General features: G+C 31.9%; 2 protein-coding genes across 2 annotated transcripts in view; both read right to left on the bottom strand.

The window, feature by feature from the left end:
- Positions 1-2,689: 2,689 nt before the first annotated feature.
- On the bottom strand, positions 2,690-3,125 carry LOTGIDRAFT_114938 (hypothetical protein; the record flags this gene model as incomplete). Its single annotated transcript, XM_009053730.1, has 2 exons — positions 2,690-2,809; positions 2,847-3,125. Coding segments are annotated over 2 exons (399 nt in total), but the record flags the coding sequence as incomplete, so codon positions are not given.
- Positions 3,126-5,286: 2,161 nt separating this feature from the next.
- The window catches only part of LOTGIDRAFT_115157 (hypothetical protein), a gene marked incomplete at both ends in the record, with an annotated part of 30,211 nt that continues 15,873 nt past the window's right edge, over positions 5,287-19,624 (bottom strand). Inside the window, one exon of the mRNA XM_009053729.1 lies at positions 5,287-5,457. Within this exon, the coding sequence (XP_009051977.1) occupies positions 5,287-5,457 (171 nt within the window). The remainder of the gene's footprint in view (positions 5,458-19,624) is intronic.

The following is a 19,624-nucleotide window of genomic DNA, read 5'->3' as shown; positions in this document are numbered from 1 at the left end:
TTTATCATAGCTGTCAATCGTGAATCATAAATTACCTCCCATTTCATTAAATTCTTCCAGATTAGGTGAGCAGATCTGACCTTGGAAACGACCTTGGCGAGTCAATCATGATAGAAATGGAGGAAGAAGTCTTCATATTGACAGCGTCTATTTATAGTAACTTGCAGTGATTGGAGTTTATGGTTTGTTCAGTTTTATCAGTTCGGTGTTTTACTATCCCACTAGTAGATTACAAATATTAACTTTTACTAGTAACCGAGAGATTTGTTTATCGTAGAGTTGAGATTTAGAGGTTATGTTTAGGGTCATCTATTGATATGGATGTGTTACTTTTCTAACAAACTTTCTTCCATTTAAGAAGAGTACATTTCTTAGTAAAATCTTGGTTTATTTTCAAGTCAAATTTTGATAAAGATGTGAAAAGTTTGTTGGTACTAATACCATAACAAAGACTCCTGCAACTTCTCAACAGTGTAAACCAACCATCTATTCTAATTCTTATACTTAATTTAAAGTCAAGTTGCAATTTGACAATCAGCCTAAAGCAATTCCATTACCAGTCTTGTAAATTACCATTTACAGAGCCAAATAGCACCAATATTACATATCTTGATTCCATTTAACTCTTAGATAGGGTTGGCAAGGTCATAGGTCAAATGCTTTAATCACTTAAACTGTTTTCTTTAACAACAGGGTGAAGCCTGGGTAATTTAGAGATGGTGGTATAAGTAATGAGGTTTGGTTTGATTGACATGATTACAGATCTATCAATATTATTCTTTCCTTAATTCATCTATTAAGATACCCTTTATATAAAGATGGTTGCTGGGGTCAAAACAAGCTTTTAAGGAACATTTTTCATTAGGATGCTTTTTCATTTCTTGATAAATTTGCCCTTGACAACCAGCAGAGCTGCTTTGTACATTTGACCAGCTAAATGAAATCCAAGAGCAACCATCATAAACAGATATACAATCTGCTGGTTTTGACCATGGATTAAGACCAAATAATAAAGTACTATTATGTCTGCACCATATTGAACTAATGTACACAGTAAATACCACCTAGTGTGCAATGAGGGAAATTCGCTAGACAGTGGTAATCACTAGCCTAATGTTGAAGGAATCTGAAATTTTACAAAATAGTATAATTCAATAGACTTTGTTTCACTGTTAGCCCCTAGAGTAAAATGCCTTCACAAATAAATAATACACTACAGTCAGCATTTGTATATTAGCTTTCAATTAGAATATTAATCTGAATCAATGCATTAAAAACAAGCAGAAGTAATATCAACCATTTTGCCATGACTGACAACACAATAATTAAAATTTGTTCTGCAGTTCTATTCTATAAACATTTGAAATCTCAGTAGTTATTTTGTAAAAACCGTCAGCGCCAAAAAAACATGGGATCAATGTATATTATTGATGATTATTCCTAGAACTACTCTATATATGTCATTAAATATCTACAAGATATATCATTAGAGACAAATAGCTTGTAATCTTTTATAAATCCAGACTTAACTTGGGTTATATTTCATACTACATATGACCTGATTGATGGCGCCTCTGATTTAAAATTTTTTCCTGGCACCAACTGAAAGATTGATAAGCTTTCAGAAGTCTGTTGTTGATAGGAAAGTTATGTCAGGTCATTGTCTTATTACCTGTTTTCAATGTCATACAACAAACGACCTTGTTTGAGTGTCTACAATTTTACAACCAACTCTCATTGCAAACTAAATTATTTTTCAAAATGGCACAAAAAGTCAAAAGAGATATAACAAGTCTTATGTAATTTTCACTGAAGCAGTGTTGACAATGCAATCGAGGAATGATGGTAAGAGATAAATGGATATTCTTGAAAGGACTGGCCAAGGAAATAACACTTTGTCTTGCCTGATTTCCAATTGTAGAGCCAAGAAGAAACAACTTGTTCCTATGATTTGTTTTGATTTCATAAATAACCATAACCATAGCCATAAACACAGTGAGAATAAATTCCGATAGAAATTAAAACCGGCTCCCAATACACTTGGCTTGGAAAAGAGAAAGCGTGCCATTACATGAGTAAATTCAATCTAAAGCATTAGATTCCCACTAGTAGTCTTCCAATGTATTTTGACAATTTCATTTGAGTTGGATCAATACTATATATATTAGTTAATCTCAACTCTGGATGTTTTGTTCTTTTTACAGCCAGTAAGAAAATATCAATAATTTTAACTTAAAAACTGCCATTGAACAAGAGAAAATCTGAGAGCTTAAAGTGGCTTATTATCTATAGCCTAGAACTGTCATAGAACATTTATTATCACCTCCTCTCTAACCCTTTAATATACATTTAATCTAACTTCAGATACTAAAAAAAGAAGTTTACAAGGATAACAGTTAGGTTCTCAAGAATCCTGTCATTCAGCTGATCCTTGTCCAAACCTAGTGGAATATATACAGATGATCCTTTTTATCTCATACTCTAACCTTTTAATAGAATCTTTATCTAATTAAAATCTGTTTGAACTATAGGAACAAAAAAGGAAGATCCAATATTTCTGTCATTAAACTGATATCCTTGACCGAACCGTTGGGACTTGATCATTCTCAAGATCCAATGACTTATGCTCCTTTATCAAGCCTCTGATCTTCCCTGATTCTTGACTAAGCCTCTAATCTTTCCTGGATCCCTAACCAAGCCTCTGTTCTTTTCTAGATCCTTGACCAAGTCTCTGATCTTTTCTGGATCCTTGACCAAGACTCTGATCTTTTCTGGATCCTTGACCAAGGCTCTGATCTTTCCTGGAATCCTTGACCAAAGCTCTGGTCTTTCCTGGAATCCTTGACCAAAGCTCTGTCTTTTCTGGATCCTTGACCAAAGCTCTGGTCTTTTCTGGATCCTTGACCAAAGCTCTGGTCTTTTCTGGATCCTTGACCAAAGCTCTGGTCTTTTCTGTATCCTTGACCAAAGCTCTGATCTTTTCTGGATCCTTGACCAAAGCTCTGGTCTTTTCTGGATCCTTGACCAAAGCTCTGGTCTTTTCTGGATCCTTGGCCAAAGCTCTGGTCTTTTCTGGATCCTTGACCAAGTCTCTGATCTTTTCTGGATCCTTGACCAAAGCTCTGGTCTTTCCTGGAATCCTTGACCAAAGCTCTGGTCTTTTCTGGATCCTTGACCAAGGCTCTGATCTTTCCTGGAATCCTTGACCAAAGCTCTGGTCTTTCCTGGAATCCTTGACCAAAGCTCTGGTCTTTTCTGGATCCTTGACCAAAGCTCTAATCTTTCCTGAGGAAACTTATTTCATGATTAATGGTATATAATTATAGGCTATATAACAGTTTTTTGCCTTCAAAGACAATTAATGATTAATTTTCCTTCCTTATAACTATTAAACAAGTGAATCATAATGCTCATTAAAAAAAACTATGACACTAGGTTAAGATATTAATTGAAACAGTAGCTAAATTACATACTAACTCTTTAATAAGACTAGGGTGGAGCTGTTATTCACTTATTACACTCTTTCAACTTATTCTATCAAAGCTAATATGCAGAATAGTATTATCCTTTACGCCTGGGAAAACCTTTTTTTCTCTCGCTCACCCTTATTATTCTGTATTCACATAAACCTTAGTACGTATTCACATAAACCTTAGTATGTCTTCTCACAGGTTTTCATAGAAAGTTTTCATAACTTATAATATTAATATACTTTCATTTTATATTCAATAGGTTTTATGACCATGAATACTTATAGTACACCAGGTGGACTTTTTATCAATTTTTTATTATATTTCTATAACTTAATATCATTCCTAATACTTTGCAATTAAGTAGGTCACTAAGTCTCTGGGAGGGGAAGGAGCTTCCATCTGACAGGCACTGGCAGTGGCATAAAAAAAATCAATTGACTTGAGAAAGATTTCAAACACCTAATCGTCTGGCAGACAACAGTCATATTCCATATTTTGGTACAATTTCTTAAAATTAACAACGGTTGATCCAAACAAGGACTGGCTATGCCAACAAAATTTACATAACCCTATAGCAAATAGCCACTTATTTAGCTTACAGTATTTTACTGGATATTTTTTCTATGTATGATTTTGCTATTTAGAGCTATTATATAAGTAATGAATCTCAATCAATAATCTGTGATTTTTATAAGTGGCTTGTAAACAGAAGTAAGTAAAATCTATATTGTATATGAACTAATGCATACTCTCTGCACTTTGTGAACCCATACAGTTCTCTATTAGAGTTTATTTGATTTCCTTTTATCTTAACTTCTAACATTGACTTTTATACAAAAATATTTCAACAAAAAACACAGCCAAAGAGTACATTATTTTTTGACACTGTAATATTTTGGCAGTTAAATTTATTAATTTCTTTGGTCAAATTTGACAGGGAAGGGTACATTTGACAAGAATAGACCACAAAGGAATATATTATGATTCAACTAGGTTGATGACTTCCAGTAGTTGGGTAAGCTGTTCATTGTATCTAGTGATATTGGCTTTTGATTTGTAAAGGGATTATATTTTATTTCAGAATCAAATCTGGTTGATTTTAAAACACTTAGGATGAATGCCATCATGGATTCCGTCAAAATCATCTTGAATGATCCAGGCTATGTATATGCTTTGTCATATTGCTCCATGGATAATCTCATTTATTGTAACTATTAATTTTATCTTTGGACATGATCATAATGTTGAAACGTTATGTAATATATATATACAATGTAAAAACCAGATTTGGATTCTTAATGGGTGTAAATGTTTATTTTGTATTCTTGCTGATGTATGTAAATGTCATAGAGGCAAACTATTGATTTATAAACCAGTGGGTAATTATATTATAAACAAACAATTATAAACATGGATTAATTAGAAACTCTGCCTCCAGCTAATTACTGCTTTTTTCATTTCATGTGCATTGAAATCTGCATGATAGATTGATATATTGTGGCACTGATGATAAAACCTGGGATATACCTAATAATATTATCAGATATACAGACTCTATGAACTGGTTGACACACCCAGGTGCAGAGTGGTACATAGAATATATTCAAATGTCCAATATAAAATTTGGATATCTAAGATTGCTGTTTACTAATGTAACCTGATTTTGGCATAATTGTTGTGTGGATAGTCTGTGCTTATATATATATATATGTGCAATTGCTGTTTGTATCTCAAATTAGCAGTAATATTGTATGAAATTTGAAGGAAAACAAGTTCACAGTTAACATTATTCTAATCCATGATGATGTTGGTTTTATGAAATGTGTTTTTGAAATTGACGGAAGCATGTGACATGAAAGCTAATCTGAATAATAATATTTAAAGAACTTACCGGTCCAAATTGACCAAAATATTTTTTGACTTCATCTACTGTAGTTGAGGCTGATAAGCCACCAACAAATATCTTTTTAGTTCTGGTAACCATCTGAAAGATGAACAGGAATCTTGTTAAGAAAATTACTTAAATGGAATTACATTAAACAAGAACTCTTAAGAGTATTTGAAAATTGCTGTAACAATAGAATAATAACAATGTAGATGAGCAATTATAATCAATTTCATCGTGTCTGCTTTGCACAATTCAGTTGTAGACTTAACAACAAAGCAAGATGGTACAACTTTAAAGACATGATGGATCTTATTATCAATTTATATAATATTGTATTTGGACAATGTAAAAATGCTATAAACTTTCTATTCAAATCTATATTGGATCTTTTCTTTTTCAATTGCAATTTGGCTGTATTGTTTGAAATTCTATGAAAACATGAGTAGCAAGAAGGAATCGAAAAGAAGTAGTGATATTTTTTAAGAAAACTGGATGGCATTAGCGACCAAATAACAAAACGAAAAACAAAAGAAAGAGATCAAGACAAATGTCATGTTAAACAATGTTCATTATTGTAAGAACTGAATAAAACATTCTGTATTCATCCCAGAGCTTATAAGGAATTGATAAGTTCCCTGAACCAAATTAACTGAACTCTCCAATCTAAGAAAACACACTGAGTGTATGAAGATGGCTATTTTTAATAGAGTTATCTGCTATTACAGACTTGCCTTATTAAATATACATAACATTTCTCTTTCTGTTCATTCAAGCAAACAATTAGATAGAAAACCAAATCAACAATTTTACAATGATTATCATTGATTCCAACAAAGACTTGTATATTCAAGTCACTTCGGTCTTGTGTTTCCAGTACTGTTCAATGTCAAAACAAATATGATCTATCTTTGGTAGAGTTAATAGGGTTTTATGTCACAATTATCAAGTATTATATATCACAATTACTTTGCGTAATTTGCAATTCCTTTACATCTACAATTTTCACACAAGAAATATGAAAATAAGATGTCCCATAAAGCCTTTATCAATAAATTTTTGCTAGACCACATACTCTTTCAAGGCAAGGAATATAACAGGTGAACATCTGCAGTAAGTTATGAAAAAATTATCACTTATTTCATAAGAAATATATAATACAGCATTCTCCAATAGACAAAATGCAAAGAAAGTTTTTTGTAAAGTCATGCTATAAAAATCTTCTCAGTATTAAAATGTTACTAGTCTATAATAGGCAAACAACTAAGAGATTGAAAAGCCTATTACAGCTAATTTTCACTGTAAGACTTAATGTAACTGAGCATTATGCTCATGTCAGTATAAACTGTCTTAGTATTAATAAATGACATGCAGTTAGTCATTAATACTAATTTCCTATACAACATGTATAAAACTCATTAAGATAACACCGATAAACTTATATGGAATAATTGGAAACAGTTATGAAATATATCTAATTGCAATAACGCACCTACGCATGCCGAGTAGCCTAACGACAGTAATATTTTTAATTACTAATTACTCAATGATTTTAACGTCTGTATGCTAGTTAGATAGATAATTACAATTCAGTGAAAATAGTCTTATCTTTTTGAAAGTATAAATAATAAAATATAGTTTCACGCCTGTACGTATAATAACCGATAACTATCTATTTATAGGTTATTCCACACAATATAAACCACGACAATTTCACCAATACACAACCTCACTAATCAATAGCTTATAGACATCAAATACACAAAATTAAATACTTAATAAATAACTAAAATATGTCACCTGGGGTGAAGAACGTCCTAAAGCAACTCTCTGTTTCACAGGCCGAGCTTTAAGCCAACATGCCATTTTGGTTTTTAATGAAGAAAGTCTCGCAATCGTATAATAATGTCACTGGTCTTGCTGGTGTACAATAATCGTCGACTGAATTAAGTATTGGAAATCGGTCTAAAGCTTTGTGCTAGCAGGCTTTTTCATCACCTTAGTAACAAGTAACTAATAGAAAACTTGTATAAATATTCAAGGTAGGACTTCGTCAACTTGTCAATGTGAATCGAAATCCGGCCCTTCAATATCACCGCGTCTCTTTTCTTTATACCTCCCTCTTTATAGAAATAATATAAGAGACTTAAATCGCGAGTTAGAAAATAAAACCCCAGCGATTGATCAGTTGAAGAAAAAGAAAGAAGTTCTCTATTCAGCCACCTTAAGCTCCTTGTTATGACTGAATAGAAGAGGTTTTATTGCCCAAATCCACTCATGAGTAATACAAGTGACTTTTATTGAAAAGAAATGGTGGTAAATTGTTCACCTCTATTCTGTGTTGTTTTATACCATACAGTATGGCTTGGGTATTGTTTGGCAGAAGACATTTATTAGATTGGATGGTTTTATTGGTTTCCGTATAGCTGAAGCACACAGCCCAAGTAGGCCCTAATTGGATGAAATCTAATTTCTATACAACTTCCATGTTTTGTCTATATCACAACTTTATTGTGGGTGGGATTTTACTGATTCTATTACTGATGTCTTTATTTCTCAATTTGTTATTTTTTATCAACTACCATCAATTCAATTTTATACCAAACAATGCTTACATCAGCAAAGGTAACTTTTTAACATGCTTAAAAAAGACATCCTTTTGAAGACTTTCCAATTTTTTCGCCCTAACCTTAGTATATGTGATGAGCACTGCTGAACTTCCAAGTTTTTTTGGTTCAGGAAAATTAGAGAATCTCAAGTATATTTTAAACAAGATAGCACCTACAAAACAAGCAGATTCTATTGTGCTTCAGTCTTGAACAAATTCTTTTGAACATTTTCATTCTGGGCAGAAATTTTACGATAATGTCAATAATATTTAACAATTCTTTTCAAATGACGTCAATTTTGACCCCATTTGCAAACTGTACCAAGACTTCAGCGAGTGACTCTTGACGAATCTTATTATTTAAGTATTCTGATATTGTCAATGTCAAAGTTAGGACGTACAATATTCAGTGTTTATACACACCCAATACTTGTACATTATTTTATTCATTTCGTCTTTATTCAACACTTTAACCATATTTGTTCAGACTATTCAACTCTTTTCTAATTAAGATAAGAAAAAGCCCTAAGATATAGTTTGTAAAATTTACACGTTGGTACCGCACTTGTTTGGTTTAAATAAAACTGTAGTTGAGTAGGTTGAAATATAAATATACTATTGTAGTAATTTTTATTTCTTGTGTGTGAAATCCACATCATTTAAAAATTGAAGCTCTTTAGAAAAAGAAACATTTGAACTATTATATGAGACTGAGTGTATATCAAACAAGCTGGATAATATCTTTCAATAGTTCAACTCTTTAAGTTTTGCACCAGAACATTCACAATACCCTGAAACTCATGTTTAAATGAACTCAGATATATTTGATCGACCACAAATAGAAATTAATTGTGGTTTTTAATACACACGAAGGCCATTCAAACATTTCCTGTTGCCGAAATATCAGTCAAAATATCTTGGTGGTTACTGTATGTTCTCAGTGATGCTTAGTCAATCAGAAAATGCAAATGTTGTCACTTGGAACAATTCACTAATGATTAATTAATTAAGTCATTAATCCAAAGGTTTTTATGAATTGGAAGGTTCCTAGCAAACAACAGTCGACTGTCCATGACACTACATTGCCCTATGTTAGAGTATTCATTTATCATAGCTATGCTGTTTAAGGGCAGGCTACTCTGTATGGATTAAGATTAATCTATTAGGTATTGTGATTTATGAAGGGCTCTGGCAAATGTTACTTAAAATCACAACAGACAATGCATTGCCCTATTGCTCATTAAGAATAACTAATGGAGGATAATAAAGACTGAAGGTGGTAAGTATTTTAGAGGGGCCTTGTCCATTGTATATTCTAAGCATTAACTCACTTAAATCCCCATTTCAACATGTACAAGATTCAAATTATGACAAAGAACAGGAAATTTACATTTAATAAAATGTGAAAATATGTGTCTTTGAACAGTGGTTTAATCAGTCAGCTCCCACCCATCTGTACAAATACAATCCTTTCATTGGTTTCACATCCACAGTACAATACATGACCTATCTATGCATACATTAAGAAAAAAATATAAAGTGAATAGCCCCAGGGTTGATCGTATGTTGTTAAAGTATGAGTCAAACTCAATAATGTTCAACTTTAAGCAGACGTATGATGAAGAAAATGTCATATGAACAGTAGTTGACAATTCAAACAATGGTTTATCTGATTACTTGATACTGGGCTACTTCAATGAAATGAAGAATTGTAGGCTTCTTTCACAACTACAATGTAGAATTATAAAATAGTGATTGAAATGTGACCCATTGTGTACATTCCGAGAACCCCAAACCACAAAAATTTGGTAAGTTACAACAAAATGCAAAATATGCTGTTTTTATCATAATTTCACCGAAAGAATGGCATGCAAAAAGTCACAAGCCAAATCTCAAATGCACCGGCTGACCAAAGAATCAGAAATTCTTTTGGCTTTAGTCAGTATTTCAAACTTGGGTGCCTTATTGCCCACAACTCACAATCACTGACAATATCTCTCTCCACTGCCCAATTATGGTAAGGGCTACAATGTTGTATGAAAATATTACATGGAAAATTTTGATTTAGCGAATAGTGAGTTCTGGTCAAACTTGGACCAGACATCCTAAAAACATGCAACATTGACAGAAAACCGCAAGCTGTTGATTAATTTAAGATGTCACTCGATTTCACGTTTTGTGTCAAAGTTGGTGGCCTTTTACCCGAAATCGTGTGTTTTAAAGGTTTAAACAAAAAAACTGTTGTAACTAGTTTGAGATAGTCGTGTTGAATATTCACTGCCAAAGGCTAACCGAACTCAAATGCAATCTACTTTACGTTGATCTATCAAATAAACACAACAGGCAACTTGCCCACAGGCACAAATTTCATCAGACATGCTTGGAAGTTGTAAATGTCTCATTTCTCTTTTGTGGTTGTTTAAGTAACACGAGGCAAGAAAAAATGAATGAAGGAAAAGTGATGGATGAATAACTTAAAGAAAACGTTTACTGCATGTTCAGGTGAAATGAGTAGGCAGACTTTTGGAATCACTGGTGTCGGTATCAAAATTTTATAATTTTATCCTGAGAAGGATTTAAACCCCGGTCACATAATTGCCTAGCAGACAGCAATTTTAGCCGCCACTAACTGTGCTATTGTTGATTGATTGAAATAAGGGTTTCATATCAAAGAGCACTATTTGCCATATTTTGATCATTTTTCTTCTACTGCACTGAATGAAATCTACCTCAAGATCAGATCTGCATTCTATATCGATTGAAATAATAGAAATCTATATTGAGAATATTTTTTTGGATAAAAACGGGTGTTGTTAAATATTTCTATAACAAACAAGCCAATAAGTCTCAAACAGTTTTTTTCAAAATGTGGGTGTTTTTATCAAGTTTGAAAACCGAGTTTTAATTGATTACTCAATAACGTGGCTTCTGTTTTTAATCAAAGGAGAGTTCCATAGTTGTGACAGACTCATTGTTTCAACTGAAAAAACTTTTAAAAAATAAGGTGATTTATATCTAGAAAATGTCATAGGTGGTTACGAAGAATATTGTTTCCATTGAGATTTTTCAATGAAAATTTAAAGAGGCAATTAATCTTAAATTGCCAAAGGTCAAGGCCACAGACTTAAAAGGTAAAATAAGAAAATGGCAAATCTGTAATGTTGAAGTAAGTATCCTGTCTAAATCCAAATGAGAACCAGGGGGTGAGAAACTGATAACCCCTTGACTCTGAGTTATCTTGCTTTTTCAGTTTCAACCCCTCCCAAGAACAGACACACTCGTAACAATGGCAACATTTTTTCTGACTTGAAGAACAAGCTCAGTTTACAAGATCACAGGAAACCTGAATTATTTGTTAAAAGGTTACAGGGTCAGTCACTAAATACACATTTGAAACAACTATAAGGTCACTTTGTGTCTGCTGTAACATTACTTTTAAAACAAGGCACATTCATTTTATCACATTAAGTAAACAAGAAATTTGGGGTGTTTTCGTTGCCCTATTGTCTTGGGACAATTCTGACACAGTAACAAGACACCCATTCATCTTTCCAGACTCAATCTTGGTTTCTTTCATTAAGAATAGATATTATGATTCAGTACCAGGTTAAACATTGAAAGCATCAAACAGAACTTATACTGAAATCTTTTACTTAAAATTATAGGCTTCTTTTTTAATAGTTAAAGGTTTACTAATATATTATTCAGCTATTTTCTTGATACCAAGGCAAAATTCAAACATCTTTTTTGAAATAATCGGATTAATTTATACAACAATATAAAAATTCATTCCAAAGTATTTTGTGAAATCAACCCTAGTACATAACGATCTTTTTCTTAAGAATCAAAAGATTCACATTTTTTGTCCACCAAAAGAATAAACAAAGAAAATTACCAAAGAATATACCAGGAAATTGATTGGTTTAAAAAAGAGTAGCGAAGTCTATCGAATTTAGTTAACATAACATAAAATCCAATTAAAGATATTTGGAGACCGGCAGCTATCAATTAAATCGTGTTTAAACTGATCAATACAGAGCCAGAGATAGAGCTACAGAGATGCTGTGTAAATAACTCTTCATTTTGCTATATTAACTTCTTAAAACATACACCTTATCTTAAAAATAGATCCTTCCTAAAACAACAAAATGGCCGCACATCTTCAATTGTTACTTCTATTGACTTAAACCGAGAAGTATTTCAAGCTTCTCGTTTTTTTTTTGTCAGACAACTTTCAATTTCTATGATGCCTGAAGTGCGAAAGCAAACCATTTCTTTGATAGTCAATAAGCAGTCATTGTTTTGTCGCGCTTTTGTTCCGAGGGAATAAAAAGAAGGCAATAACGATTGAGATGAAATGGAGAATTTTGCTTCAGGGCAGAAACCATTCTATGTTAATCTGTTTGGCTAATGTCTATATAAGGTATTGGGTGCCATTAATACACATAATTTCATCTTATTTGGATTATATTGTCTTCTCCAGCCTTCATCTCCATTAAAATTATTGACAGGATAAAAGAGACTTAACGTCTGTGACTAAATACAATAGCCTAGATTAGTTAGTCACCTAGATTAAGAGGATTAGACAACTGTCGTCATTTTTAAATGCTTTAAAGGTCTTTGATCATCAAGACAGCCATTTAATCGGGTACTTCAATTTAATTATAAAGTATAGCGTGGGTGGAAGATGCATCAGGTTTTTATAAATTGTCAATGCTCTGAAAAAAATCATATCCAACTAAAATTTTCTTCTGTTGCATTACTTAAAACTTTTTCGGAATTTTTAAAATATTTCTAATGGAATCAGTGAATATACATGACATTGTACTTACTTCCATCAAATTTTGCCCAAGAAAAAATACACAAAGTTTATTCAGAGTCCTTGAAGAAGTCAAACAAACTGTATCTTGTAAAATATTGAAACAAATCATTGTCATTTACTAAATTTACTTTTGATACAAACTGAGATCAATGTGAACCTCAAACATTATACATCACTCTTTACAGTTAGCTCTTGTTTTTCTATAAAACATACTTTATTTGCATATTCAAATTATCAATATTAACCAATATAACATATTTGAATTTGCAATTATTGTCTGGAAGAACTAACGTCATTGATTTAGACAAGATCGATTATGCGTCTAGATGTAAACAAACTAGACTAGATCATCAAGTGCATGTACTCAGATATACAAATTAGTCAAGCATCATTAAATATAACACTGCATGAATTCATCTGACATCTTTTAATGGCATATTTCAGATATATCCTTATAGATAAGTGCCAAAAGGTAACAAAGTAACAGGTTTATGTTGGGATAGGAATGCTTCCACCTCTGAAACACTGGATTTTATTCACACATATTCTATGGTCTTATAGTATCACATCCTTCAGCTCTTAACCACATAGCTAATATTCTGTTCTGTTTAACTTAGTAGGTTAATTTCAAAGGAATGTAATCAAAACAGAACAATAATATCACAATTAATATTCACAAGACTGACCTAAAACAATTAAAATTCCATCAGATTTCTTAATTAATTTCACAACTTAACATGTCATTTTATCACAGTGTATGAACCCTGACATCTGATAAACTATATATAAAGTAAATAACGTCTATAATATATGTTAACAATATAATGATAATGACAGCAGTGAAAGGACTTCAACTGGAAAGTAAATTAAAGTGATGCAGGCATTCAATGAAACAGCTGATAATATCATTAAATTTTTAATTTCAAATTTTGATGCATATGAGTTTTTTTCCAGGTGAAAATGTCATTTGTGCATGTGTATACTTGAATGCATATTTTATTTCAACTTTATTATAGACCCTTTTTATGTTGGAAGATAAGAAAATTCATGAATAACCAAAGTTCTTAGACTACACATAAACACAAAAAAAACTTTGATTTAAAGGCTCCTTTTTGTTAGGAGACAAGGAAGTCTGCAATCCCAGACCAAAATTCTTTCTTAAGCTTTGAGAACAGCTAGAGAAAAAAAAAAAAGAATTTCTAACTGCTAAAGCCAATGAATTTCTACTTTAAAACAAAATAATTAGAAAATTAAATCCCTTTAAACTTTTTAAAATACAACAAGAATGTGAGTCATGTGTTAAAAAATCAAAATAAAGGCGAGTAGAAACTTTTAAGTGCACAACCTCTCGACAAATCTCATATTTCTCTTCTTGTTCAAATATAACCCAGCCTTGGAGAACGCTTGACTACATTTAATAATGAGCCATCTCAAATTGCAGGTTGACGAGACTAACAGTAGCGATGTATGAAACTTAATAGACAAAACATCCCAGGAAGCACTGGCAGATCAGATCAATTTACATCAAAACAGTATTAGTGCATTCATTGACTGTGAACAATCTTTAAATTACAATAATAAACGGTTAAATTAGTTTTAAAGATCCATGACCTCATTTTGTAATAATAAAACTTTAACAATCTCACTTATACTGTCTAATTGTTTTCTAAAATTAATTCTAAAAGATTTAAAATAGAAGGAAAGGAAGATGTATCAAAATTTGTGCCTGCACATTATCAGTTTTTCAGTGAAGCCATCACTAGATTTTTTTGTTGATTAAATCTATCATTAGGAAACTAGTATGGAAATGAGTTTTTACCCAATATATATATATGAAAAATTTAGATAAACTATGTCACAATAAATGTCCAGATGAGCTCATTAAAGCCAAGGACAGAGGACAATACGGGAGAACCTCAGCAGACGACAGGATATATTAATACTCCTATAATAAGGCTATTTATCTTTCGTAATGATCATATAACGTGTGCTATATCTCAGGAAAGGTAATAATAATGAACATGTAAATAATAAAACCCTTGATCAATATCCAATCAATAATCAATCAATTATTGATCATTCAATCAATCAAATCATCAATATTTCAACCTTATCTTAGAGTAAAAAAAAACCTTTCATCTATTCTTTATGTAATTAGAATTCAATATAACTAACAAAGTGTTTCATTTATTTATATTGCTATATTCCATTCCACTGTTTTGCTGATTAGTCTGTATTCACTTGTACTTATGGTAATATGCTCTGTTACATGCTTTTTTCTTTATCATGTGCTTATCATGTGCTTGTATGGTGATTAGCCCACATGCTCTGTTCCTTATTGTGTGCTTTGTTACGTATCATGTGCTCTGAATGTTGTATGATGATCAGTCTGTATGCTCTGACACTTATCGCATGCACTGATACTTGTCGTATGCTGATTAGCCTCTACGCTCTGATACTTATACAGTAGCATGTTTTGTTACCTATCATATGCTCTGTTATTTATCATATACTCTTCCAAAGTGTGAGGAATTTTTCATGATTTTTAGTGAATAGTTTTACAAGGTAGAAGTTGTAATGTCATATACCCTTTGGCTATACTATTGAATTTAGGATTTTATATTTCTGCTACCAGTTCAAAACAACATATAAAATGATAAAATCATTCATATTGATATGCTTGACTTCAATGATTGCAGATTTCTTTAACAAAAGATTTTTTATTTATTACCTCCCTCCCCCACATGACTCTCTTGTGTTGAAAATAAACAAAGTGTAGCCTGTTTTAAAGGTATTAATGGTGTCAAGGATAAACTTAAATTCCCTAATAAAATAACAAAAAAATGTAAATTATGTTAATGTACCAAATAACATTTTACCACTATTCAACATCAGTCAAGCAGAAAAAAAAGGTCAGTCTCAAATCGGACATGGATCACAATCATATAGTCAGTCTGTCATGTTTTAATGACTGAGAAAACAACAAAAATTTACATATCCAAATATGATATGTAATATAAAGTTATTGACCCATGTAAGTTGAGATAAGTCTAAAATACATGTTCTATTAATATTTCTATAACTTTTAACACTATATTGGTGAGAAGACATACTGATGATTTAAAGCAACATTCATGTGACCCTATCAATACATGCTTATGCAATCACTTTAAGGAACTACCTGGGTATTAACTGCTACCTTGAAAAAATGCTGCACAAGCAGATTCTAAAAAGGTATTTTAATGAAAGCTTTAAGCTTGTAGTATATTATGTGCAAAATTTCTTCCATTACATAATATCATAGCCATAGTATCGTGTTATGATAGAAAACACCCAGCACTAATATTCGCACACTTTCTAAATTGCATCAGGACCTTATATAGGTAAAGAATGTTTGACAATAAAATTTACAATCCTATCTCTGTACCTATGTACCTATCCCTAGTAGCTTTATGCCTCAATGCATTTCACAACAATATTTTTTTTTTTCAAATCTTTATCTGATGGGAAAGCGAAATTCAATTTATTTTTCTAGGTCATTTTACACAATATTGTAGATGAACAAATCCCGGTGTCATGTCAATATGTTAACATAAAGGTAAAAGTGACAAGGTACAAGCAGTAGGTTTTTGACACATCAATATGATAGAGTAGGCTTAAGTTCACAACCCTGTAGAATACCTGTTTCAATTAATTTTTTTATACACAACAGAGAATGCACTGAATCAAGGTATTTTTATTGCTCAATAAGACAATAGTGATACCCTAAGAGAAACATTTGTATTTGGCGCTGTGGGTTCGAATCAGTTAGCAATGGCATATAAAATCAAAACTGAAATCAACCTTACTAACAACCAATGTTTAATTTGCCTTGAAGTTAATTTCATTAAAACAAAGTTTTATCAAGATGGACGCATCTATAGTATCTGCCTTTAGCTTTCTCCAAAATCAATGAATATAGAGTGAAAAAATTTGGAGACATACACAGTAGGCAATCACTCACTAGAAAACAATCATTAAAAACTGAACAAGGAAAGTATTGTCCACGTTGGTCGACTAAATAAACTGCTGGTGTTGTATCAAAATCTTAAGCAACCTACACAACATGGGTTAGTTTCCGCATACTAGTTTACTATCCTTGGTACTATAACCGGCCAAATATTTTACACAACGAAGATAGATGGTTTTAAAAAACAGACAATGGATACAGCCACGACAAGAATAAAAAATCTAGACATGAATATAGAAGATAGATGAGATTTCTAACCTCGCCATGACAGGGTAAATAGAAAAAATATGACAGTTTTCTTTCATCCTGTACAAAGGAGAGACATTCTTATGTAGTATTTGATATTCGTGACATCAATAAAACTTTTAAAAAATCCTGCAATATTTTGAGGATTCTGTTATACAAAGGATGGTCAGGGAATATTTACAATGAACACTTCGGCTCTCTGTTAAAATATAGAAGACAGAGAATATGATGATTAAATCTATGCTTCTGCAGATCATGTTCATGCCTCCAAGATCAGTGGATCACTATGATCATCTTACTCTAAGATGTAATTCAGAGGGTGGACCAAAGATGAAGGGAAATGCTCAGGAACAATGTCCTGTATTGTTAGCAAATAGACTTATTGAAAATGCAAATGGTTTTACATGTTTAGTGTTTCTGAACATAGGTTTTGATAAATGTATTTTATCTCCATGTGATTAGAATAAAATGTCAAGAAACAGTAGGAAATATGAAATATGGTGAAAACACCATCAACCGCCCATAACATGCCAATATCATGCACAACATGACTCCCATCTGACGTTTGTTTTTCTAATCAAGAAAGCAAATAAAACCATATCAAAGGAAGGCAATTATAGTTTTAAATTAGAAAAATCCCTGTTATTTGTGGAGGACCAGAAAAACTAAAATTGTGATTAACTACAATCACATTCTGACAAAAGACTTACCACATCAGATTTTGATAAGCTAACCCACACACTGTGTTGCTTGGCACACTTTCATTTATTATTTACTCAGCTCATTATTTTTGGACTCATGTACACAATTCTTTCACACTGTGAATCCTAGTCATCCAGATAATATTAGGGAACAGCTATGGAAACTCTGATAGCTTCTGCATCAGAGAAGTGTCAAGTGCAAATCAGTCATATCATGTAATCTCATCAAGCTACATAGTAGTGTTTTTAAAATTCTTTCAAGATTTTCTTTAGCTAACTGGGTCAAGGTCTGTTTCAGAATCAAAATATTTTACATAACCAGATATTTTGGATCACTTTCTGACAATTTGGATCACTTTCTGACTGAATCCTAGCTGAAAAGTGTTTCTATGAACTATTCTGCATAAATGTGACACATGGCCATATCCCATAGAGTGTGATATTGTAGCACATTATGCCACTCTGCACATAGCTGTTTGTTGGTCTATGCACTTAAAGTTTGAAGGACTGAATTGTGCATGTTTTTATTACTCATTTTATGTTATACCATAAGATTTACACTAGAGTAGCCTACTTGGATCTTAAATAAATATCCCTTAATGGGATTGATATTTCACCGTTCTAATCCCACAATTTCAAATGAGTCCACATTGATTGCAAATAAAAAATACTTTTGGGTTTGCTCGCCCAAATTTCATGATGAAAACTTTATGTACTCTATCCCTAGTGAAAAAATCATAAACTTCTTAACAATCTCTTTAAAGAAAGGTAAATAAAACTTAAGTTTTTATCAATTTTTTATAACATGTAGTAGTTTTGTTCTTGGTTACGCAAGTAACAGACACATGGGGGTTCTCACTTATTTTCTTCGTTCCTACTCAAGCAGAAAGACTATCGATAAAATAGTAACGCAATATTCTAAAAATATACAATTCTTTTTTACTTTTCTGATCAATTTGCCATTTTTCTTTTACTAAACATAATTAAGGAACACTCTTTAAAAAAGGAAACAAAAAAAGAGTCTTATAAAATCAATGGAAATGTTTTAAATATGGATCGAATAAATCCAGGTGGTCTACGTAAGGTTAATCAAGTCATTGTTATATTTTTAACATTGGCATCTGTACGTTACATCTCAGCTCTGTTCTTCCCACTAGGGGGCAGTCTATTCAGCTTAATCACTCGTTATTGTCATTATTCAGGGCTTAATGATGATAATCAAAATGACTTGATCTATGAAAACGTCCTACAAATTAACCTTAGAAACAATCTGTCGAACTACTTTCTATCTACTTCATATCGTCAAGTTCAACAGTAGGAATAATGACATGGAGGTCTACCAAATGGCAAATATCTGCATATCATCTCAATTAACAATTCAATCTGCTATGTAATATATTATCAATGGTATATCAAGTAACACCAGGCCAATATCTTATCTTTCATATAGCCACACTCAGCACAATTTTACAAATCCATATTCATAAGTCTTCCAACATGGTTCAATATTGCTAAACATGTAAAGGACAGTCCACTTGGTCTGGTCTACTGCTTAGGTTCAACGTTTTTTAGCTTTCTGCCTCAGATATAAATACGCTTCATAATACTAGCTTATCCACTTGCAAAATGAAGCCATTCTCAAAAACACAACACCAACCTTTATAAGATTGTATGTAGCAAGTAAATTCAGCGATATTGCTTACAAGAATTGTACTTAAAGACTTTTAATGGATATTTTATTTTTATTATAAAACTAGCTTTCCTGATGTGAATTTTTTATCCGAAATACTTGTCAACAACATGAAGTGAGCTCTTATCAAGTAGAAATATCAAATTGCATATTAGCACATTTTGATGTATATCCTTTGTTGTAATAATTA

This window comes from Lottia gigantea (assembly GCF_000327385.1).
Source record: "Lottia gigantea unplaced genomic scaffold LOTGIsca_20, whole genome shotgun sequence".
Taxonomy (NCBI): Eukaryota; Metazoa; Mollusca; class Gastropoda; family Lottiidae; genus Lottia; species Lottia gigantea.
This window is presented reverse-complemented; position numbering and strand designations above follow the sequence as displayed.